Source organism: Rosa chinensis, chromosome 7, assembly GCF_002994745.2.
Source record: "Rosa chinensis cultivar Old Blush chromosome 7, RchiOBHm-V2, whole genome shotgun sequence".
In the NCBI taxonomy this organism is placed as follows: Eukaryota; Viridiplantae; Streptophyta; class Magnoliopsida; order Rosales; family Rosaceae; genus Rosa; species Rosa chinensis.
In genome coordinates, this window is record NC_037094.1 from 38,934,969 (window position 1) to 38,959,299 (window position 24,331).

At 36.6% G+C, this 24,331-nt stretch overlaps 2 protein-coding genes and 1 long non-coding RNA gene across 4 annotated transcripts; all 3 read right to left on the reverse strand.

Moving 5' to 3' along the window:
- Positions 1–7,687: 7,687 nt before the first annotated feature.
- On the reverse strand, positions 7,688–11,810 carry LOC112176207 (glycosyltransferase BC10). 2 transcript variants are annotated; one of them, XM_024314023.2, is made up of 3 exons: positions 11,469–11,810; positions 10,673–11,339; positions 7,688–9,204 (listed from the first exon to the last, which is right to left on the reverse strand). In XM_024314023.2, exons 2-3 carry the CDS (start codon positions 11,225–11,227, stop codon positions 8,563–8,565), a joined length of 1,197 nt encoding a protein of 398 aa, XP_024169791.1. In that variant the 5' UTR covers positions 11,228–11,339; positions 11,469–11,810; the 3' UTR covers positions 7,688–8,562. The 2 variants fall into 2 exon arrangements, with proteins under 2 accessions (XP_024169791.1, XP_040366033.1); XM_040510099.1 differs by having other exon boundaries at positions 10,673–11,810.
- Positions 11,811–12,054: 244 nt separating this feature from the next.
- LOC121050786 lies at positions 12,055–15,840 on the reverse strand. Its single transcript, XR_005803858.1, has 4 exons — positions 15,550–15,840; positions 14,135–14,249; positions 13,278–13,418; positions 12,055–13,165 (listed from the first exon to the last, which is right to left on the reverse strand). It is a non-coding gene; the product is annotated as an uncharacterized LOC121050786 (long non-coding RNA).
- A 1,100-nt stretch (positions 15,841–16,940) lies between these two features.
- LOC112180417 (NADPH-dependent pterin aldehyde reductase) lies at positions 16,941–18,121 on the reverse strand. The gene is made up of 2 exons (XM_024318968.2): positions 17,769–18,121; positions 16,941–17,670 (listed from the first exon to the last, which is right to left on the reverse strand). The coding sequence occupies exons 1-2, from the start codon at positions 17,970–17,972 to the stop codon at positions 17,149–17,151; spliced, it is 726 nt and encodes a 241-aa protein (XP_024174736.1). The 5' UTR covers positions 17,973–18,121; the 3' UTR covers positions 16,941–17,148.
- Between the last annotated feature and the right edge of the window lie 6,210 nt (positions 18,122–24,331).

Here is a 24,331-nt window from a genome sequence, read left to right on the forward strand (position 1 = left end):
TGATTTTGTGTGAAAGTAGTCAAAATTGTTGCAAAAATGTATAGCTGTATACGGATAAACATGATTGGTGACTGAACAGTGCCTGAACTTTATTGCAAATATGTGAAATTGCTAGTGTAATTATAAGGAGAAACTGAATGAAAATTAGTGAAATAATATTAAAGATGATAAAAACATGGTGGTGGGCATGTATTGGTATAAGTAGTCTGTATTGGTATAAATGTTGAAGCAGATGCTTATATAATTGTTGTGGTCAATCTTTCTTCCTGTTGTTCTTCTTCATTTCAGTGTTCATGTATGTTCAATTTGAGGTTGTAAATGTATTTAGAAAGATAATGGAATTCAATCTAAGAAACTCACCAGAATATGCAAAGCGGTGTACTATGTGATGAATTAGTCTGTGCAGAAGATTTGGTGGGTTTTGTTATATTGTTTTCATAAATAGTTCTATCTCCTGCTATGGAGAACTCTCTCATCCAAGTCAGGTAGTAAAATTTTAGCAGGATTGATTGATAATCGTACCTAAAATTAACTGGCTGGCTTGGATGGGGCATTTCTCGAATGTAGAAGATAGCACTATTGATGAGAACGATTATATGAGCACTTGTAAATACATAAATAAAGTGAGATTGATAAGATGAAAAACTGTAATGCTGATGATGATGTTGTTGATGATGTTGGAGTTACGTCAATTTCTAGTATACGCTTTGGATTCTTAGTAGCCATGTTAAAAGCATTTCAAGAAGACTGTAGTAAATTTGAATGATGATAATATAAAGAGTTTTCAATTTTTGTAGATAAATAATTACCTTTCGAATGTAGGATAGTCCCTTGTAGCACAGAATTGATTGGCCTTGACATGATGTTGAATGTTCTTTATACCTTGATTACAGTTCAGATATCGATGCTTAGAAGCGCATTGAAAGGTTCATTTCTTTTGAGGAATATGTTGAGGGAAAAAAATGTAAAACAAAGTTTAAGAATAACAGAATGTTCAATTTGATATACCTGAGGGATGAAATGAGAAATAGAATCTGTCATACATTGTTCCAACAGTTGAAAGACTTTTTACATACATATATTACATTGAGTTGAATTTGAAAATAAAGTGTGCAATGAAATTAGAGGGATGAAATGAGAAATAGAATCTGTCATACATTGTTCCAACAGTAAAAGACTTTTTACAGACATATATTATATTGAGTTTCAACTTTGTTTAATTGGAGTTATGACAAAAATTGCTAGTTTGTAAAATTAGTTCAACTTAGGCTAGCAATTACTCCAATTGTACAAAGTATTTTGACTGATCAGTTTGCTGCATTTGTCCAAAAAGTTAAATTACAATAGTTGCAGCTAAACAAAATGCAGTGAATAAGATTCATTCAGATGCATTGAAAACTGATCATTTTGCAGCGTGTCTAAAAAGTTAAGTCATAATAATCGCAGCTAGACAAAATGGATTAGAAAACATTCATTCATATGCGGTCAAAACACACAAAAGAGAGTGAATTAGGTTCACTCAGGTGGTTTTTTTTCCTTCATATCGTTCTTTCTCTGGCAATGATGATGTTGATGAGGACATACTGTGGTTGTATGCTTGCTCTGCTCATCACTTTAAACCAGAAGGAGATGTGGTTAGAAGTATTGGGAAGGAAATGAAGGAGAGAGTAGTTAATGTTCATGATAAGGTATGTTATTTAATGTAGGTAAAATATTATTTTAAAAGCTGTTGTAAATTCTGAATAGATCAGTGAATAATAAAATTAATAACTGGGGGCATTAAAAAGACATAAAATTAGTTATTTGAAAGTTGAAACTGTAGGTAGGATTGAATATATACCTCTTCATCATTTTTTCAGAATCTGAAATGAACAATGCTTTGCTGCTTCCTTCAATCATTCTCTTTCTTTGACATGAGAGACGATCTGGTGTGGTGATTACACGCATTTTTATGTGCGTAATTGCACTCTAAATACTAGAATTAAACTAATCTTTAAGTCAATTATTATGTAATTAATCCATTTTATTTATTTGTAGATAATAAGCGAAGTTGCGAAAATTCAGAGAAAATGGTGCTAAATTGGAGCAAATTAGAGTCAACTCCGACTAAAGGACGAAAAGTCAATTGGTTGACCACCGGATCAACCAAGTCAACTTGGCCCGATAGCATGAAGTCCAAGGTCCAAGACCAAAGAAGCACAAGTGAAGACCCAAGCCCATTTGCATTACATCTTTGTATTCAAATTTCAAATTCAAAATGGATGTAATGACAATAATAATAGTGGATCACACATCACACATGTGGATGAGATATTTATTTGTGTTCACGCTAGACACACACACTTACACTTTTACCCTCCAGTTTTCTTTATATTTAAATGTTTTCTATTCTTCTAATTCCCTACATTTTTATTAGGTTGTTTTAGTCCTTTTAGTTTACCCATTTTCTACTTGTTTTTGAGCCCTTGGATATAGGGTACAAGTCCAATCTTGACCCTTGAACCTAAGGGGGTATTTACGCACTTTTGCACACATATTTCACAAGCTTAAGACCCATTTTTCTACACTCTAGGCCTTTTGGCCGAATTTGGGACTTTTCTCCTCTCCTCTTCCTCCATTTTTCATATTTTCTTTAGTTTTATTTTAGGAATTTGAAGGACTACTCACACAAAGCTTCAAGGATCCATCAAGAGGCTCGATCTCCACAAGATTCAAAATATGGGTATTTTGTGGGGTTGTAATTCAAGGCTAGTCATGCTAGCTTCATAGCTATTTGTGACTATCCTTGTTTTCTCCTACACTTTTCTACTCTTTGCTATTTGAATTTTGTAATTTTGATGTTCATGAATATGGGTTGTGAGTAGTTACTTTTGGGAGCTAGGGTTTCTAACTCTAGCTCAATTTTGATGTAATTGACATATTTTTCAAGTGATAAATAACGTATTTTCATATGGGTGCACTCTAATTACTATCCTAATTGATTCTTTATGCATGAATTTAGGGAATTAACCACTCTCTTTGTTATGTGTTGAGATTTGTGATGCGTGATACAATTGGTGGTTCTTTTGTTCACTAGCTTCATGTAATTAGTGTGGTATGTCAAGCAGTTGCTTAATCGAGAATTAAGAATTGCATATGTTCTTATTTTCTTATGCCCTTCACCTTTAATGTTCTTATTTTCTTATGCCCTTCACTTTTAATCCTAGATGTTATGGCCCGAGCAAGGCATAATGATTAGGGTTAGAGAGTTCATTACTGCCTTAATCGGAAGAATATATGGATACCAAATAAGAGAAATTGACTTAGTGGCCTTAACCGGCATTAGGTAGAGAACTACGTAATCATTATATTTTAGGTTGTAACTATTGCATGCTTAAATCTGGAATTTCTAGAGCTCTACGCCTTTGGCTCATGTTTTGGTAGCCCTGGTAAGGTACTAATTCATGAGTTAGAGAGTTCATATTTGTCCTAACCGAAAATGTGAATACCCTCAAGGAAATTCGGCTTAGTGGCCTTGACCGGCATTAAGTATGGGATTTGGTTCTCATGAAGATATGTTTGTTTGCTTGAAATGTGTTCGTTGCATTGAAATTGCTAGAGAGTGATCCCTAATACCCAATTCTATCTCTCTTTTATTTTTTTTTCTTTGTTTTTAATTGTTGGTGTTAATTTTGTTTTTGACTTAGTCTTTTTAGAAAATTACAATCACAATGTTTAATGACAATTTTTACCTCATTGTAAATAGTCATGATCACTAGGCTCTTTGTTTTGATTAGGCTTTGGTGAAAACCAAAGCCGAGCATTGCTAAGGCTTGGTGCCTTAGATTAGCCTTTTTATTTATTTTACTTTCCTTTATTTGCTTGTGACTTTAGTTTCGACTACCCAAGGATTGTGGGTTAGCCACTAATCCCCGTGGTACGATAACTTTGGGCATTATACTTCCCTATCTTGACAATGATATGTACGCTTGCGTAAATGTGTATCAAGTCATGTGGCAGTATTTGGTTCAGCCTAAGTTGATGATGGAAGAGCTTGCTGATTTGGGAAGATGTTCCTTACCAGCAACTCACTGTTGGAATTCACCTTGATATGAAATAAGTAGGTTTGGCCAATAACTTTTTTCATTTCCTCTGGTGCAATTTCAAGTGTGGGGTAGAATCGTTTGTTAACCAAATTTGCACAGCTGATCCCAAACAGTTGCTCTGCTTCTTGTCCCATGATCACGACTGTAGCGTGATTAGTTTTGTCATGAATTGTCATCTGCACTATACCTGTAAACAGAGAAGAAAAGGTATTTGTACATAAGAAATGAAGGGAAAAAAAAACAAAAAAGAAAAACAAATGGGAAACAGAAAAAAAAAAATTATAATAGGATTACCATGGAAGAGGAATTTGTGTGTCATGGTCAATATAGCTGAATTCAGTGGCATCCACTTTTTTTTTTACCAGTTATTTATGATAGATTGAGCAAGCCTTGTACCACCAGCCATTGTGCATGGGGAATCTACGGATGGAAACGGTACAGTAGACAACATCCTTGTAGAATATAAATTGAACATCCCCGGAAACCATTAGAAATTTATAATGAATTTTTGGGGTCTTACAAAAGGTTATCTCATCTTAAGGATCAAAGAGGTCTTATAAAAGGATTGTAATGGGGTCAGGGCTTAAGGTTTAAAGAAACGAAGGCATAAGGAAATAACAAAGGTGTCCTAGAAACAAAGTAGAGCTCTTGAAACGTCTTCATTGTAGTCACCAAGGCAATTATCAACGTCATGGCCCATAGAGGTTATATAAAAGGTATAAATTCATCTTGTTGGGCCTTTGCTTCATTCTAGACTTCTAATCAACAATATAAAAATACAAAAGTCCACAAAAACTCAAACTTTTAAACCCAAAGCCGTATACATCATATTACTTTTCTTTTCTTTTCTTTTCTACGAATTTTTCTTCTTCTTCTTTTCATGGCATACTATTACAAAATATTCCCTTGGACATTTATACCCCCCACACTTGAACTTTCACCTCTTCTCAATCTTCAATCTTTACACCTTCTTTTTTGCAAAGTCTCAAAAATGGCTCTACTAAGTCTTTAGAACAAAGGGTAAGGATGTAACTATACTAAGGTTTAGGGTTAAAGAATTTTTAGGGTGATGAAAGAAAAGGCTTATTGTAGGCTCAAAGGGGTTAATCTAAGGGATAGTGCACTCATGTGTACACAAAACAGGGACACAGGCTTATTTGGCAATGGTGGTAAAATCCTAAAGTGCCTTTATCCTTTCCGAAATCAAGGATATATATTGATAAAAGTTTTGACAAGTATAAAAGTGAATTCTAGCATTCTCTAGTCCATTAAAGAGCTATGGCATGCAATCAATCAAATGAAAGATAATGAGATCAACTAAGCATTGTCAAGAAAAATAAGAATATACACAAAGTATATACCGTTAATCACTCCAAGAAAAAGGGTACATGGGCTCAACTTCTCACAGGAGTTATTTTGAATCAAAACTCATTTTAGCATGCACATAATATGTACCATGTTATCAAATCCATATCCACTACATAGTTATATATCACATATAAATCTTATTTAACCAAAGAAAAATAAATTTTCATCTTAATATTGTGATCATCTTTTAGCCATGCTTTCAGAGATATAAGCTCATTCTAGACAGTTGAAAGGGCGATCCTGACTAAAAAAAACACAAATGACTCAACAAGACACAAAAACAATTTTGACTCAACAAAAGAAACCAAAAACAATTTTTATTTTTTATTTTTCCACACTTTCTAATTTTTTTCTTTTTCTTTTTCAAATTTTTTTTGATTTTATATTTTTAACCACAAAAACTAACAACCTAAAAACAAAATAAAGTTAACATTAACCTTCCCCCCACACTTAAATCATACATTGTCCTCAATGTAAAACAATTCATAGCATGCAAAGCACAAAATATGCATATAAGGAATCTCAGTTGGAGTAGGAGTCTCAAGTTGACTTGGACTAGGAGTTCTACTTGGACAAGGAAACTCAATTCTACTTAGATAAGGAATCCTACTGTGACAAGGAGTCCCTATTGGATAAGGATTACTCAAGAAGGTTCCGGAAGAGTGTAGAAGAATCACAGAGAAGAAGTTTGTATTCAACTAGTACTTGCATATGGAGTTCTACGGTTGTGACATGTGTATTCCTTAAAAAGAAAAGAAAAGGATTTTGTTGTTGGAAATAATCACTTGTTGATTTATTGTTCTCGAGTCAAAAAGATGATATTTTTGTGGTTATTTAGGTTTACTCATACGAGCTTCAAAAGCTTACCGGGTTTGTTGTTTCAACCCGGTGCACTATTCCATGGTGTAGGATTTATTGTGCAGGTTAGAATATCGGGTGATCGTCATCGGAGCTGAGGTTTGGTTGCGGTTGTAGCTTGGATGTTGAAGTGTACATTAGTTTTATTCTTCCGCTGTGTAGTGAGTGTGTTTACTTATTGAATTGTCGATCAGTTTAATTTGTAAACTCTTTGTATATTAATATGTGACTCTAAAGAACGAGTCTGTATTTGAGGTTGGTGAGCTCGGTTTATTTTATCGCTTAATTTAAATGAAGAATTTTCTATGTCCTTTCTTGTGCTTGTTAAGTTTCGCGTTTCGGATTTGAATTCCTTTATTCAAAATTTGGGTCGTGACATACTCAATGAAAAACACTGGGTATATAAAGTATTAGAAGAAAATTTTAGTGATGATCCATTAAAGCTTTGGGCAAAAAGTCCAAGGTATGGTGCACTTAGACTTAGAAATCCTGAAGTAATAATAAGAGTCAAACCAATGATCTATACTAGACAAGATATCAATGAATTTGACATTCAAATAAAAGAATTAAAAGAAAAGCATCTCACATAATAAACTATGTGTCACGCCCCGAATTTTGTGTCTCAGAAGAAACTATATCTCACAGACAATATATATACAGGCCTTCTTTGCTAAGGATATCCTTAACTTAGCTTACAGTACGGATTTTCATATTTTGACCACTTTTCGATCATATATACACATCTTAACCGTTCAGTTTTTAGGTATATATGAGCAGATCACTTATGCAAATTTTCAGCCAAATTGATGATCGTTAAGGCATTCAAAACTGCATTTTACAAGAACGGTTCAGGTTCGACAGATCACGGTTCGTTCGTGTAAATTGAAGTTTTGGATGCCTTAATGATCATCAATTTGGCTGAAAATTTGCAGAGATGATCTATATATTAGGACCTAAAAATTGAACGGTTAAGATGTGAATATGTGATTGAAAAGAGGCCAAAATATGGAAATCCGTTTCTTAGCTAAATAAGGACACACACATAAGCAAGGACACACACACACACAAGCTAGTCTCAGCCTTAGCCATAAAAGAGTCCCAAAACAGCTTTATAGTTTATCTTTAGAACTGATCAAATGGATTCCTAACCCCAGAGGGACGTACCAAACTCATTAGGTAACCAAGTAGATTATTTCTATATATTCCATATTATCATAAATGAGTTTAATCAATTTGTTATTTACTCAAGAGTGTAGACAATGATAAGTCCAAATTTGTTCTTATAAACAAATCATCTATACATAATTAAGTACCAAACATCGAAAACCATTGTCAATTTGTCAAGCTTTGTTGTTCATCATCTTGAAATTTTGAAATTTTGACCGAAAGGATCACTAAATTTATTCAAATTTATTTATTTTCCATAATTGCTACATGTTTAATGAAGTATTCCGAACTGCATTACAAGTTGTTTGCCGTAGTCGTGAGGAACCAGAAACTTTCATAGGCAGAAACTAGGTGCCTTGCAGGGGGTGAATTACTACAAATGGTCAACATACAAGTATTAAATCTCAGGCTGAGAGGCTTAATTTGAAGCATGGGAATTGTAGGATGGAATTCGCGTTACATTGCTTTTGGAAATGCACAGCCACTTCACAATTGTTAAAAGAGCTATAGTCGAATGCTTCAAAAATTACTTGAATTGGCTTGTCGAGTTTGCAAAGACTCTACAGCTACGTTGATCCTCCATAAAGGCATGTGTCGTTAAGAGGTCTAGCTGTTATTCAGAGTGAGAAATTTTGGGACCCTTTGCTATCCCTCTTGCTGGTCACTTCGAACCGAAAGCTGGTGAGGTATTACCTCTTTTGCACAACAGGAATACTGGATTTCTGAACATGGAGATGGAAAGATATTCTCAGAGAGCAATACAAGCTCTGACCAAGTTGTTGATCAAAGTGATGGAGGGTTACTATTGGATGAAGTTAGAGAGTTGGTAAACTCATTTCGACCAGTTCTCATCATGAGGTTTTGCTGCTGGACGGTGGATACAGTCATGCATCTTCCTTTGCAGGACTTTTGCTGGATTTCCAAATTTATTCAAGAATAATATCTCTCTTGAATCTCAATGGTACGGAACCAAATGCCTCTATCCAAAACTACCTGTACATTTGTATAAAGACAAAATTGATTAGGACACCAACGATATTGATGCAGTCCTACCACAAGTTCTCTTCCGAATGAACCAATGTTCTCAAAATTCCATCACGGATGAGGCAAGCTCGAGCAGAGGCTCCAATGCTGTTGGAGCAAACTTCCTAGCAAATAGGTAACAAATGGATGTCATCTCTGCATTGTACTGACAAAGTGCTCCATTATTCCTTATAGACCGTATAAAATCTTCTGTAATATTATCTCCGCCATATGTTGCAGGGTGTGGTCCTCCCAAAGACCAGTCTACCCAAGTCACAGTCCGATTAGAGTTCAGTGAACCATGGAACATATTGAAGTAAGTTGGCATGTAATGCTCATCTGGGTAGCAAGCAGGCAAACAATATTTGCTGAAGACGGTGTAGTACTGTACTTCTGAGACTATTAAAGCAGCTAAAGTGCGGCTAAGTTCAAACCACTGAGACCCCTTCCTCCACTGATACAGCTGAATATCGGGAAGCATTTTACGGCTGTAACGCCCACGGCCATAACGTCCAGGATCGTCGTATGATTCAACAAAGCTATAATTAGCACCAATGAGATACTTGTACACTGTAGGAAAGTTATAGACAGGGATGCAACTCTCAGATAGGAGGACAAAGCACTCATTTGAGAAATCAAGCAAGGCATTAGCTAGAAGGCGCCTCTCTGCATCAATCAGTGTAATGGTTCCCCAAGAAACAGGCTGCATAGAATAGTAATCGAAGATAAGCGGAAGGTGAGTAACGTACATATGATTGGTATACATTAAATCTTAGGAATCAAATATACCATTAGTGTCGCAGAATCATAGTAAATGCATCATAGTGAAACATGAAATGAGCAGTCGATTTTAAAAGCCATTAAGCAATGAAAACCACTGTAAACACTTGGAAAAACTGATACAAAAGATAAAAGTAAATAACAGTCTTATTCAGAAACTTTAGCCTATGAACCTTCTTGGAAATGAATAAAATAAAGTTTTGAAAAGTGTAGCGTGTCCCAGGTGAAACTTCTGACCAAGTATCAATAAACAATAGCCAACCTCATAGAGAATGAACATGTACTGTGTCCACAAAATCACATAAATTGTTAAGCTTTCTCTGTTTGAAGCCATGCTAGTTCATAATCCAAACCATACCAATACCTTCTTCTATCGAGGCGAAGCTAGGAACCAAAACATCTAATGGAATGATACATAGAAAAGCAAGTGCGCCGTGCGTTTTAAGGTACCTCTTTAATTAAGAGGGTTGACCATCATTCGAAAGGAAGTAACCAAAAAAAGAGCATTAGGTAATCCAGTTAAATCCCCACCAATTGCAACTCCATAAGAGGCTAAGAAGAAGGCACTACAACACCACAGGTTCTCATAGTACCAAAGTGCAGCCAACTATTTTTCCATTAATGCAAGGATTTGGCCTTAACTTTCTGGCCATTTAATTAATAAAAGAACATATGGAACATATTGTTTACATTGAACACAATAAACAACAATTCTAATAAAGCTTCAACCTTAGATACATGCCAAGGCCTATTGATATGGTAACACCTAATGCAAAGCTTATACCAAATGAATCAGCAGATAGCAAATACAACTTTATCTACTTTTAGAAAGCGTATCAGAAAAATTAGTATAGACAGCAGAGAGAGGATGTCACCAATGTTTAGCCAACACAAGTCTTATCTAGAAAAAACAAGTCATGAAAGACACAACAAGTTTGACATTATGCTCCACATTTAAAAATCATAACTTCCTGTATTCAACTGAAACTGGAGTCTACTATTTGACGGACAACAGAAGAGTTAGTGAAACAGGACAAATATGGGAGCCGTTGGCTGTGGTTTAATAACCTGTAGTTATAATTTTGATCTGTAGAAGAGATAAAAGGATCTGGATCCTAACTTAGGAGGTGGGTGATATGAAACATCAAACATCCCATAATGAAAATTTTGAGATTGACACTAATCGTTCTTTTCTAAGTGAACTAAAAAGTGCGTTTTATAGTTATCATTTTAAGAACAAAAACATTCAATTCCCCAAAAAAAGGCAAGAACTCTGCATTGATATGAAAATGTAAACTAAATACAGAATCAAGACAAGCAATGGCAATGAGCGATAGGGCTAGTAAAATGTTATCATAGAAAATAATTGTATGATTTAACATGCCTTGTACCTGACTAGGGATTTGGCGTCGATAAAAAGGAGAGGTGGTTGATGCATTGAGCTTGTACCCTGGAACTACATGCACATAAACTGAGAAAAGCTTGTCATGTCCCTGAAAGAACCTCTCCCACAATGGCATCAATGGCAACGGTCCTCTAGTCATAAACATGAAAGCCACTTTAGGCACTCTCTGATATGGATATTCTTTCTTGGCAGGAACCATTGAAGCTCTCCAAAACAGCTCGTTATCCGTCATACCATGTGTCAAGTTGTTAGGCTCCAGAAATGTCTCCATGCTCAAACAATCAATCCTCTCGCAACTTTGCGCAACGGTACAACTAGGCTCCCCTTGTTGGTGTGGTGTCTCCTTGGAGGAGGAGAAGTGATTGATAAACGAATAAATCTCAGTTTGTGCATCGAAATGACGATTAATGTGGGCACTTGTTGCCAATCCAATAACCACACCAACAACAAAAACAACCAGAAAGGAGAGAACCTGCAGGAGTTTGATCAAACCCGTGCTCTTATCGTAGCAGTCTTCTTTCTCCCCTCTGCTTCTTGCCATGGCTTACTAGACTAAAACAATTGTCATCAACTCTTGTTCAACAATTGTCATAATCTCTCTCTTCTCCTTCACCCAAAATACTTGAAAATACTCCAGTTTTCAGCATATATTACTGGATTCCAATCAACACCCACACAAACACTAATCAAAGAGAGAACAAGTAGTGCTTCTTTACCATCAAAACAAAGAAATATAACATGAAGGAAGCACAAGAGTAAAACTTGTCCTTGTCCTTGTGTACCTCAAACTCAATCGATGGGGATACCATCTACAAATAACAACAGCTCGAGTCCAGAGGCTTTTCTGAGAAATAATTCAGGAGAATTGGGTTGGTCTAAAAAGTATTAAGTATATAGAAGAAGAATCACAAGGGAGATTATGGGAAACAACAAACAAAGTGGGGTTGGTGATGATTTTGATTGTTGGACAGATTTGGATTAATACACACAGAGATAGAGAGAGAGAGGGAGTGTGTGTGCGCGTGTTTGAGAGCGAGAGAGAATCTGAGTTATTGTTCTTTACTGCTGACTGAATCCAGGTCATTGGTGTTTAGTGAAGTATAAGTGTCCCTTTTCCATTGTATAATAGTTAATACAAACTATTATATAAATATACAGTTGAAAACACACCAACCCAAACCAGGAAAGTAGAGAAAAGTTGGAAACGGTCTTTTATATATCTGGATTTCGTGCTACCATGACGTGGATTTCCTGTGGCACAGCAGCCTGATTTATTGCTGAAATTATTAGGCGCTGCTGCGAACATGGTCCACACTTTACCCCAATGCACCTTCAGAAGAAAAAAAAAAAAATTAGGGTAAAAATACAGGAAAGGGAGAAGTTAAGGCCATAGATTGGTTTCACGAATTTGAGGCTACTGAACCCTTTTCTTTTGTTTGGCAAAACACTAGGGTTAAGAACAAGTTTTGGAAACAAAGCAAATTCATGTCATTTGCGGAATCTAAATCTTTAAGGATTATAGTTGACGGTTAGTGAATTTTAAATTAATTTTTCTGTGCATTGTGCATTGATTACGAAATATAGGGACTATAATTAAATTGTTATTGCTAATCTTTTGAAGAAGGAATTGTTAGATTCTGAACATCCTTCTTTGTTATAACATATCACATCATGATTTGGTTCCCTACCATTAATACGCATTTTTTGATTGCAAGCATTCTCAAAAACTGTTGGAGAATGTTAGTTCCACAATCCAAACGAGATCTAGAGGGGTTAACCATCAGATCTCAATATTCTACTCTTTTTCTCGGTCCTCAACCAATCATTTCCACCACCGACTTTCCCCTACAGTCAAAAGGGTAAGTTGAAGATTTACACCTTGAAAGGGCCAAAATGCAACAGCAATGGTGCTTTTCTTCATTATGGAAACAGTACCTTCAACGAACTGCACCTTCCCCAGGATGTTCCACACACCCAGAGTAGCGATCAGAAAGCCAACCATGAATTCTAGAAACATATGCATGGATTATCTTGTTCGCTATGGCAAACAAACAATTACAAAGCTACGCTGGACTCGGCTCAGGACTTGTAGTCATGTAGAGATGATGATGACTTATCCAAATGGGATTTACTACGGGTGCAAGACTATAGCAGGGAGGCCTCCCATGGCTTTAGTCATTAAATGGTGACTGAAGAAGAGTTGTACACACCCAATTAGAAACAACACTGGCTTGACAAAATGCCACAGGGCTCCATTTAACTGCTGTGGTTTTCTATTCTTTAATGCTTATGGTATTGATGTACAGAATCTTCGACAGCAATTTTGAATACAGCCATCCACAATTTACAGAGAACTAGTCCGTATCTAGTAAATTTGCCAAAAACAGTCTCTCTCTAGTATCAATATCATATCAATAAATTAGTGTAGACCTTCTTTTAACAGACCAGAATTATGTAGTAGTTTCACAACAAGCTTAACCTGCATGTAAAGAAGTACTTAGCATCACCAAAGCGGAGACAGAAAATTGAAAATGACCCAAGGGTGTACGTTAGCTGAATGATGAGCAATCCTCAAATATAAATGCAATCACCTGAGATGATTCACGGACTAGAAGTCCTATGGCCTTCCGGACACTTTTATTCATCAGGTAATGGCAGTTATCAGTTGCCACAGGGATATCACCTCTCTGGGCTCTCTGTGCTTAAATAGGTTCAACAGCAGCAACTATTTACTGTGACAATGCTGAATGTTACTTTTCTGTATTTTATATACCAGGAAAAAATATATATATATAAAGAGGGATCCCTCTTTTTAAGATATAGGGATTGCAATCAGAAATTTATATAGACCATTCATGACAATAACCAAAGGATAGTTAAGACTTGAGATGTCAATGAGTAAACGCTACAGGCCAGCACTCAGTATGAACCTCAAGATAGAACTAATGAACTACAAAACATTTACCATGCACAGCCCCCACGGTCTGCCCTCACCCATTTTCGCCCAAAAAAGGAGAGGAAAAAATATAACGCTTCTGTTTTCTCACAGATGCTCACACACAAACAAAAATACTATAATGCTTAATGTTGTTATGGATCCATCAGGCTTGGTTTTATCTAGTGTAAGATGACATAGGGCCTGTGTCTATTTCAGTAACTAGTCACCAAACAAATGTACTTCATTAATGAAATTAATAAACTATCATGTATTTGCTCAAGGTAAAGCTATGGCATAGTGAACTCACTGATAGATACATGGCACCGAAGTTTCTCCATTTCTAATCTCCAGTGCTATCCTAACATTACCTCGATGACTCACCATTAGTAAGCTTCTATATTGTCAATCACACATTCATATCTTCCAGACAAGGACTCTGAATTGCAATTACTATGACTAATAACTAGGATACATGTTTACCCAATAAGAAGTAGGATATGCATCACTCACTTTTATAGTTACGATTCTTCCAGTGGTACTGAATTCAAACTCTCTGCAGGAAACACTTTTCAGGCAGTTTGCGTCTCTTCTTTTCAGTTGGGATTTGAAGTGATGAAAGCTAGTACTGTCAAAAGACAAATGTCAGAATGTGCATGAGTCACATTTTAATTCTTCAATACCTTTTATATTAAAAAAGATTAATATTTTAATTTTATCTCAAATACACATAAGTACTAATTACTAACGTAACATAAATGGATGGAAAACACTGGATTTGACTGAGAGGGGATTAATGAAAAATAGGAGAGTTTGCATTTGCACAGAAGTCAAGGGACATTTCAGATTTCAGCAATTAAACCTAAATAGAATGATTAAAACTGTAATTGCATTCCAAGAATTGAGTCCCCTAGAGTATCAAATTATGTCCCTTCAACAAACCTTTCCTTCCAACTTTTAGGATCCATGTTCATACCACACTGATTTTGAAACCTTCTAGGTATAGATTCCAGTCAGACCATGACTTTTTATACCAGAAAATTCAAGGATTCCCACTGCCGAGGTTGAAGAAAACAAAGTTCCTTTAAAAAATAACAACGGCTCATTTTGTACATGTAGATTTCAGTTCTTCAATTCATATGAAAATATTAATTTCCAAATCAAGTGCACAATTCCTATTCCCAACTCTCAAGTACAATCTGGCCAAACAAAAGCACTTAACGAAAAGCATAGGCTGTCCTCTTCTATCTTTTCTTTCTCTTTGTATGGTTTAATGTTTCCAATAACACAAAGTAGGTACAAATTATGTAGTCCCACTAATGCACAAACGGCAGGAAATGCCATATGCAAATAGAGCAACTCATACAAAATGCAACCTCTGATATGCATGTCTCAAATGTTTCTACTTGTCAGAGCAAGAACTTGACAAAATAAAGTAGAAGTTGAATTTAAAAGCTTTTGGACACAAAACGTAGTATTTCTGAAAGTATCAGCGGGGGAACTGTGCGAAAATCAGATACCAAACTAAAGAGTTACAAAAAAGTTATTGATTGATAGATGTGTTAAAAAGCTTCACACAGTTAGTATCTTATGTAAGACACTATACTAAATGTAGAGGAAAAACCAAATCTTCAAGGCCAATCTTATATACAGAAGATTCACACAATTAGTATCTCTTTTGTTTAGATTGAAAAGCAGTAATACTTTACTTTAAATTAACAGAACCAAAAATAAAATGACTAGTATGTATGTAGAGAAATTAGATTGTAACTGCAGCTAGAGCTAATTAACCATGAAACTCTTGCAGAGAATCATCTATTAAGGTAGAGTGGGGCATTTAGAAACTACTGCGATAAAACCACACCATCAATCTAACCAAAGGCAACCAATCATATTTAAGCAAAATAGTGGAAACAAATTGGTATTACTTTATGAAGTGAACAGAAAGCCAAAGTTTAGCTAACCCTCACTGCAGAAGCTGACTTTTTCAAGCTTCAAGAAATGCACGAGCAATAAATGGGTTAGATTTATCAAGGGAGGTAGCATCCAAACTGCATCCATCCCTCTCAGTGAACTGCATGACTAAAAGTGATATCTTTCTAGGTTTCACCTCTGAGATACCCTGAAAATAAACCCCAGCAAAATAATATAGCATAGATGAGACAATTGGATAGCTAAAGAAAAAAACCATGTAAGATAATAGAGAGAATTGAGATGAGAAATGACGATACCTCAGGCGTGAACCTGTGAAAGTAAAATCCCCAAATAAAAGATTTATTTCTATTTGTTTAGGAAGAGGGACTTGTTCTCCCAAAATAATGCACCAATTCTAGGTGTCTGAACAACAACTTCTCCAGGTTTTGATTTCCCCCACAATTCAATTTATACTATTAATTGGGTGCGAATAACACACTAGCTAAATGCTCAAACAATCCATTAATAAATACCAAAGCAAATAAATAAATAAAAAGTACCTAGAAGCTAGAATGTAAACGTTAAAAAGTTTAATCAGTAGACTAAGCCAGATCACATCTACGAGACCCAAACTGACCTAAACCGTTCATTATAGTCAAATTATGATATTATGACTGCAATATAAAGAAGAAGAAAAAATTGAAAGTGGGAGGGATAGAGAGTGTATCTTTAACGTTACCAAATGGAAATGACTTCGTATCCACCGAGTGGAGTCACAATGAACACGGGACCGTTCTGCTTATAATAACACTATTACACTTATCTTCCATGCAGGAATGAAACATGAAGACAGTATGGCAAATGAATGCTCATGGGGTTTAGAAAGCACTTATAAATCGCGATGCAATAATCATCAATTCATATCAATTAATTCTGTTGCATTTTTTTTTTTTTAAAGTCCATGCATGGCTATGGCTTTGAAAGGTGGTAAACTGGCAAGGGGGAAGCAAGACACACCCGACCAGGCCATAACCTAGCTAATTGCTTATGGGAGCAGATCAATCTCATACTGCGGATATTATTATGCTTTCTGTGAGTATTACAGTGGAAAGGGATTGAATTATAATACAGATTTTTCCATGTTCTCTCTGTCTGATTTATATATTATTCGTGTGCAGAAAAATAGAATAAGATATATTCTACTGATAGATAGACTAATAGACAGGATACAGAGAGACAAGTAATGAGCAAGATGAACACAATCTCAGTTGCAGAAGGTTCAAACTCTATTGCCACCATTGAAACATGTAATAACGGTATGCAAATCACCATAGTAGGGGTCTCATAGCAGAATTAGCTACTTAACGATAACAGCAAGTACGTTTTAGCAAGAGAAGGGAAAGATAAAAAAATAAAAAGATAACATAGTAGACAGTTAATTAACGACAAAGCCGAAACAGGTGCTCATTAGTGGACAAGCCTTTATATAACAACTCCAAACCTTCACTACAGAATAAAATGCAATAGCAAGCATTCATAGTCATAGGGTCATACAAAAACTAATTAGTACTATCATCATCACTTCACTATTAGACTGATTCACTCACTCAGACTCAGACAGTGAGAGAAGCACCATTGTCAGCTGGTGTAAGATGCAATATCATCGTAGCAGCCTTGACGGCCCAAACCCGAGGCTCCGGGTAACTATCCATATTCTGCGGCCCAAAGCAGGAAACAAGCATATCAGTGTGTATAACCCCGGGATTGAGAGCCACAGTGGCCATGTCCTTTGGCAACTCCTTGGCCACCGACCGGGTCAAACCCTCCACGGCCCATTTGGAGGCACAGTAAGGCGCCACGTGTGCGGCACCGGATCTGCCCCAGCCGGAAGACATGTTGACTATGATTCCGGTGGCCGGACCGGGATCCCTCTTGAGCATCAGAGGAATGAAGTGGCGCAACACGTTGGCGACCCCCTTGACATTGGTGTCGACGACGCTGTCGAACTCCTCGGCCGGAACCTCCCAGAGCTTGTTGTTGTTGTTGATGACTCCGGCATTGTTTACTATGATATCCGGGACTCCCTTCTTCTCCATCACAACCCGAGCCAGCTCTTGGACGCTGCTATTCGAGCTCTGCAAAAGTTCAATCGAATTCGAATTGAGATTGAAATTGAAGGAAAATTTTTGATGAGGAAAGAATAGAAAGAGGGAGAGAGAGAAAGAGTACGAACCACGTCGGCGCTGAGGAAGAGGTGCTTGTCGGAGAGTTCGGATTGGAGGGAGGTGAGCTTATCCTGAGAACGGGAGCAGCCGATTACGGTGTGGCCTCTCTTGGCCATCTCAACGGCGAGGGCTCGGCCTAGGCCTTTGCTCACCCCCGTTATCAAAACGGTCCGACTGCCATTGGCGGCTCCTTTGCTTGCCACCACGTTCATCCCTTCAAACCACGCGTGCCTCACTATTGTCCACTCTCTTCTCTTCTCTTCTCTTCTCTTCTCTTCTCTCTGGGCTAGCCCAGGTTCGCTCTCTTCTCTCTCCTCTCTTCTCAAATATTCCAAATGGAGGAGGACGCTTCCAGACGCGTCACTGCCAGGTTTTTATATGCCGTGAAAAATGAAGAATAGAGGTAAAAAAATTATGGAAACAGTCAGCGTCAGTGTTTGCAAAAGCTAACAATCACATTTTTTTGTTTTATTGCCAAAAATCTTACAACCAGAAAGAAAAACCACGAAAAACACCCTTTTCTAACTAATCAAAATGGAATGTTGGGCACACAGAGAATAGCGTAAAACCAAATTCTAGAATTTGACCAATTGTATGCTAAATTTGCTAGATGGTTAGCTACAAAATTTGCTTCTCTAAAAATATGTATAAATATAATAACTTGAAATTGTTGAGCTATATGTTGAATATCTTGAACTAAAATCTTCAAAGTCCATGGAATATTTGCTTAGCCCTTGATGCAGTCAATGAGAATCTTGGAATCCCCTTCTGCAATAATATGAGTAACACCCTGTAACAGAGCTGAATGAAGTTCGTCTCTTAAGGCTATAGCTTCAGCTATAAAAGTACCCACAAAGCCTATCGTCCTACAAGCTGCAATTACTAAATTTCTTGTAGAATTACGGATAACAAATCCAATGGAAGCTTTCCCATTTCTAACTGAACAATCAAAGTTTAGCTTAAGAAAATGATCATCAAGATCCTTCAAATCACACGATTAACAAAAGGATGGTTTACTTTAATTCATCAATTAACCCCTTATAATAAGAACCGCCTAATCGAAAAGCTTCAAACTAACAAGCAATTGGATTAGCATTCTTTTGTTGAAAAACAACCTGATTCCTAGAGTTCCAAATTGACCTGAAAATCATAAGAATTTGACCAAGAAGCTCATCCTTAAGCTTACTATGATTAAGATGAACTAACCAATCTATGAGAGAACCATTCCAATTAAGAGGATTATAAGACTAATGTTGGGACCAAAGCTAAATAGCAAATTGACATCTTCTAAATAAGTGATCCATAGTTTCTACATTACAATGACAAAAAGGACAGGAAGAAGAAATATTAGGATTGTACGAAATTATTTTATCCCTAGTATTAATTCAGTTTCTAATGAAGAGCCAACTGAAAACCTTTTTGGGGTAATAATAAGTTTCCAAATTCGAATGTGGATGAGCTTGATCAAACAGAATATTTGAAGCAAATTTAATAGAGAACACACCAGTAGGAGAAGGACCCCAAATAAACTGATCAGGGATAGGGTTAATAGGCAACGGAAAGGCAATAATTTTATCTACAATATTAGGAGGAAGTAATAGAAGAAGGGCTTGCTTATTCCAAACCGAATTTAAGATGAAACAGTCCACAGTAATAGAGGTATCTAATTGATGTCTCTGTTCCCGTGGAATCAAATTGATCAAAGGAAAAGGGAAAATCTAGTTATAAGTCCAAAAACGAATAGAAGTACCATCCAACAATCCATCGGATACCTTTAATTAATAAATCTCTGGCCTCCAAAATGCCTTTCCAAGAAATTGAATGGGAACTCTTTTTTTTAGCATTGAAAAAAGAAGTATTGTATAAATAATTCTGGGAAACCAACTTCACCCACCACTCCACCAGTTATCGGGATGAGTTAAAATTTTCCAACCAAGTTTAGCCAAAGCAGCCTTGTTATAACAAGAAGCTGAATGAAGGCCTAAACCTCTCTTATCTTTTGGTAATGTTACTTGAGACCAAGGGACTGAAGGAACAGAGTTACCCCAGAAAAACCTCCTGTAGGCTTAATCAATTTCACGGTTCAAATTAGTAGGGCATTTAAAGCAGGATAACATATGATTAGGCATCCTTGAGATATTGACTTTTAACAAAACTAACTTACCTGTCTAGAAAGAGTATTCGCTTTCCAACTCGAAAATTTCTTATGCATTCGAAGCAAAAGCTCATTCTTATTAATAGGATCCTTTCACCAAACAATATTATGAATGCCTAGATACTTACCAATGGATTGCTTATGCTGAATGCCTAAACAGGCAGAAATATCACGTTTAATTGAAGAAGATACAGTAGTAGAAATATCACTTATGGTAATTCACCTGTTGGCCAGAAGTGTCAGCAAAGTTTTGAAGGACTGCTAAAATATTCTTAGATGCGGTATGGTTAGCTTTACAAAGATTAAGCAATCATCAGCAAACATTAAATTAGAGACTCTAAAACCTCTAGGTGAAGTAAGAAGACCAACATGGGATTTAGAAGTAGCAGCTAAGTTATTTAAAAGTTCTAATGAACAATTCCATAGCCAAAATAAAAAGATAAGGAGACAAAGAATCTCCCTCCCCCTAAACCTTTTAGTAGGGGAGAAGGAACCATGATCAACACCATTAAGCACAATAGAAAAAGAAACTGATTTGAGACAGGAGTAAATTAGTTGGTTCCATTTTTTATCAAATCCAAAAACCGCAAGACAGGCCATGAGATAGTACCAATTAATAAAACCTTAAGACTTTTCATGATCTAACTTGAGAGCCATGAAGCCAACTTTACGTTTGTTGTTGGTAAAATGAGTAAACATCTCATGTGCTATAAGAATATTGTCAAAAATAGACTTACCAAGGAGCAAACACACCCTGATTACAGGAGATGCATTTGGAAAGCAAAGGTTTAAGTCTAGTTACCATAATTTTTGTAATGATCTTGTAAGCCACATTACAAAGGCTAATAGGGCGAAAATGATTTACAGTTTATGGTTCTTCAATTTTAGGAATGAGGGCTATATGAGTTCTATTAATAAGGGATGAATCAATATTATACTGAAAGAAATTGGAAATTAACCTGAACAAAGGAGTTTTAACTTGATCCTAATAACGTTGATAAAATAAATCTAGTATGCCATCTGGTCCTGGAACCTTGAGGGTACCAATACCATGAATACCAGCATGAACTTCATTAAGAGAAACTGGAGCTAAAAGTCTTTGGTTATCTTTAGCAGTAATAACAGGTGAAATACAAGAAATGAATGAACGAGTAGAGTCTCTATGTGGACATGAGGTACTTGTAAAACGATGCTTGAAAGCATTAACAAGAATAAGAGCTATGTAATCAGGGTTAGTTGACCAATAGCCAGCATCATCTTTAAACTTAGAAATCCGGTTCTTTTTGCGTAAAATAGTTGCTTGAGTTTGAAAAAATCTAGTATTCTTATCTCCCAACTCCAACCACTTAGATTTTGATCTCTGAGCCCAAAAAAGCTCTTCATCTCTAAATAACTGCTCAAGATTATTAGTGAGAATAAGTTCCTGATGTAAACTTTGCGGCGAGAAGTTTCTATTAGACTGAACATGCAAAAGTTAAGCATGAAGTTGTCTCATTTTCTGGTGTAAGTCATCAAAAACAGTAAAGTTCTTAGGTTTGGCAAGGGCCTGAAAAGCATTAACTTTGGCTACAAAACTTTAAACAACATTGCCAGTAGTATGATTTTGCCAAGCAGTTGTAACAACTGAATTAAAGTCTGCATGATTAAGCCACATAGCTTCTAGTTTAAAAGGCTTACGTTTCCTATTCACAGTAGGAGCAAGTGTTAAATAAATAGGACCATGATTTGAACCCGCAATAGGCAAGTTATGAAGACTAGCATGGGGAAACATAGTCAGGCAGCTATTAACAACCACTCGATCTAAACGTTTAGCAATTTTATGATTATGCTTTTGTTTATTAGTCCAGGTAAAGCAAGAGCCCATACAAGGCAAAGAAATCATGCCAAGTCTATTGAGGTTATTCCGAAATTGAAGCATAAAATGGTTAACTAATTAAGCGAATACCTCCTTGTTTCTCCTATAAATAAAGGATGCAATTGAAATCTCTCATAATATACCAAGGATCATGGGGAGAGACTTGTAAGTAGGGATGGCAATGGGGAGGGTATGGTAAGGGGATTAAATTACCATCCCCATACCCGACTTCATTCCCCATCCCCTTACCCCCCCCAATCCCCATAATAAGAAACTGGGGATTCCCCGTCCCCATCCCCATTGGGGATTAGATCCCCCGTACCCGCCCCAATCCCCGTTAACAATATTACTAATTTATTATATAAAATCAAACATCAACATAAAATAAATTTTTTATTTCAATCAAACAAAAACAAATATAAGTCTCGCTTAAAAAAAAACAATAAAAGTCTGCATTCGACAAAAAAATTCCACAATCAACTTCTTAGTGTGACCTAACAACTTACTCATTCATTCGAACAAGGTGAATTGAATAATATCAAAAATATATTGACAGAATTTAAATATTGACAAAAAGATGAAGTTTACATAGATATATATTTATAAATAATATCAAAAATATATATAATAAATATATATATAAATATATATATATATATATATATCAGATAATTCTTATTGGGACGGTATGGGGATGGGGATCAAAATACCATCTCCACCCCGTACCCGATTTCAAAATTCGAATACTGGGGATCCACATCCCCGTTACCCGATTTCCCTCAAATTTCTCCCCATTAGGGTCGAATACCCGATGGGTACCCTACCCTATGGGGATTATTGCCATCCCTACTTGTAAGTGAACAAGTTCATCCCATAATTCATGTTGTTGATCTTTATGAGGATACATATAAAGAAAAGTCATTAACCAAACATCACCAGAACAATCATTAACAAGCTTACAATGAACAAACCAAGAATGTACTTTAATAACAGAAATATGATAAGTAGAGTTCCAGACTAAAAACAAGCCACCAGCATGACCAATTGGAGGGATACAACAGTAATTAACAAAAGAAAGCCTAGGGACTAAAGATTCAGCAGCCTCCATAAAATAGTAGGCCTGGGCATTTTAGTTGAAACCTAGACCGGACCGATCTGAACCATCGGGTTCGGGCCGGGCTTTGAGGAAAAAAAATATACAAAGAAATAAGGCCGACCATTTGAGTTTTAACTGGCCGTTCCCAGGCCCTGGTATCCATAAACCTGAAAGCCCGAGAGGCACGTGTAACGTCCCGTATCTCAATTACCCGTTTACTAGTCATTTGGACAGTAAACGACTTTTATTTTCACTTTTACTATCATTTCAGTACGTTTAGTGGCCCTAAAAGTTGACTTTTTGTTCGGGTCAAAATTTGAGAAAATTTCCTTCATGAAAGTTGTAGAGGACGTTAAACCGAGCGCATGCATATGTGGTACGTAGAAATCAGAGTTCGTATGCGAAAGTTATGAGCGAAATAAGGAAGCTACTGTTCACAGTAAGTAGTATATATTTGAATTTCTACTGTTGGCCGGTAACTTTTCTTCTCTCTCTCTCTCTCCTCCTCCCCCCCCCCCCCGCGTTTTTCTCTCTCCCTTCGGCGATCTGCAACTCCGGCCACCTGGGGACAAAAACCAAGCACCGGTCGGCTCCTCTACTCCTACCCAACCTCCCTACGGCGACCATTCAAGGTGTCTTGGCCGGAAAACGACGCATCGAGCCTGAGAAATTTACTATAGCAGTTTGAGTCAACGCCATTTTCTTCCGATTTCGGCCACCCCAGACGATAAAGTTCGGTTCTTTGGAAGCGCCTTGGGATGTAGATGCTACCCCCTGAATCTTGTGCAGCGATTTGAAGCATGGAGGAAGAACTGGCGACTGGAAGATTACGATCACTATTCACGATTCGAGTTCAAGGTTCTTCTTAATTGTTGAGGTACTTCCGCTCATTTTCTAACTTGGTCACAGTTGAAAGAATTAATGGGTGTGTTGAGAAGGAGCTACTACCAAATTTTGGTGGCCATTGGAGGTGGTGGCAGTGGCGGCGGCGCCACCACTGTGGGCGGCAGTAACGGCGGCTAGGGTAGCTTTTCAATTTCAATTTCTGGCTAGTTAAATTATATAATTATCATAGAGCTTATATATGAAGTTTGGTAAGGATTGGTGGAGTTTTGAATCGGTTATAAATTTCTAAAGATTTGGACTTTGGTTAATGTTAATCGTGAATCCGATTGTCGGATTTCCTCCATAATTGTTATATAGTTGAAATCGACGAGTGAGCAGTGTTGGTGAAGTTTGATTGGATGTGGAAGAGGATTGGAGAAGTTGAGGTTATGGGTTTTGAGATTTATGAAATATTATAAAGTGATTTCGAGAATGAATTGTTTTCGGATTTTAAATGGAATTTTCGTCAAGGAAACGATTGATTTAAGTATTCTTTTAGCGTGTGGGACACGCTGTTGATTTTTGTGACTTACTACAAGAATTCCAGGGTACGGTTGGGAATCGTACCTAAGTTTTCTTT

Coding starts and splice junctions, on each gene's coding strand:
- LOC112180417 (XM_024318968.2), bottom strand. CDS start 17,972: ATGAACGTGGTGGCAAGCAAAGGAGCCGCCAATGGCAGTCGGACCGTT. Junction 17,671..17,768: donor TCTTCCTCAGCGCCGACGTG/GTTCGTACTCTT, acceptor GAACTTTTGCAG/AGCTCGAATAGCAGCGTCCA.
- LOC112176207 (XM_024314023.2), bottom strand. CDS start 11,227: ATGGCAAGAAGCAGAGGGGAGAAAGAAGACTGCTACGATAAGAGCACG. Junction 9,205..10,672: donor GACGCCAAATCCCTAGTCAG/GTACAAGGCATG, acceptor TATTCTATGCAG/CCTGTTTCTTGGGGAACCAT.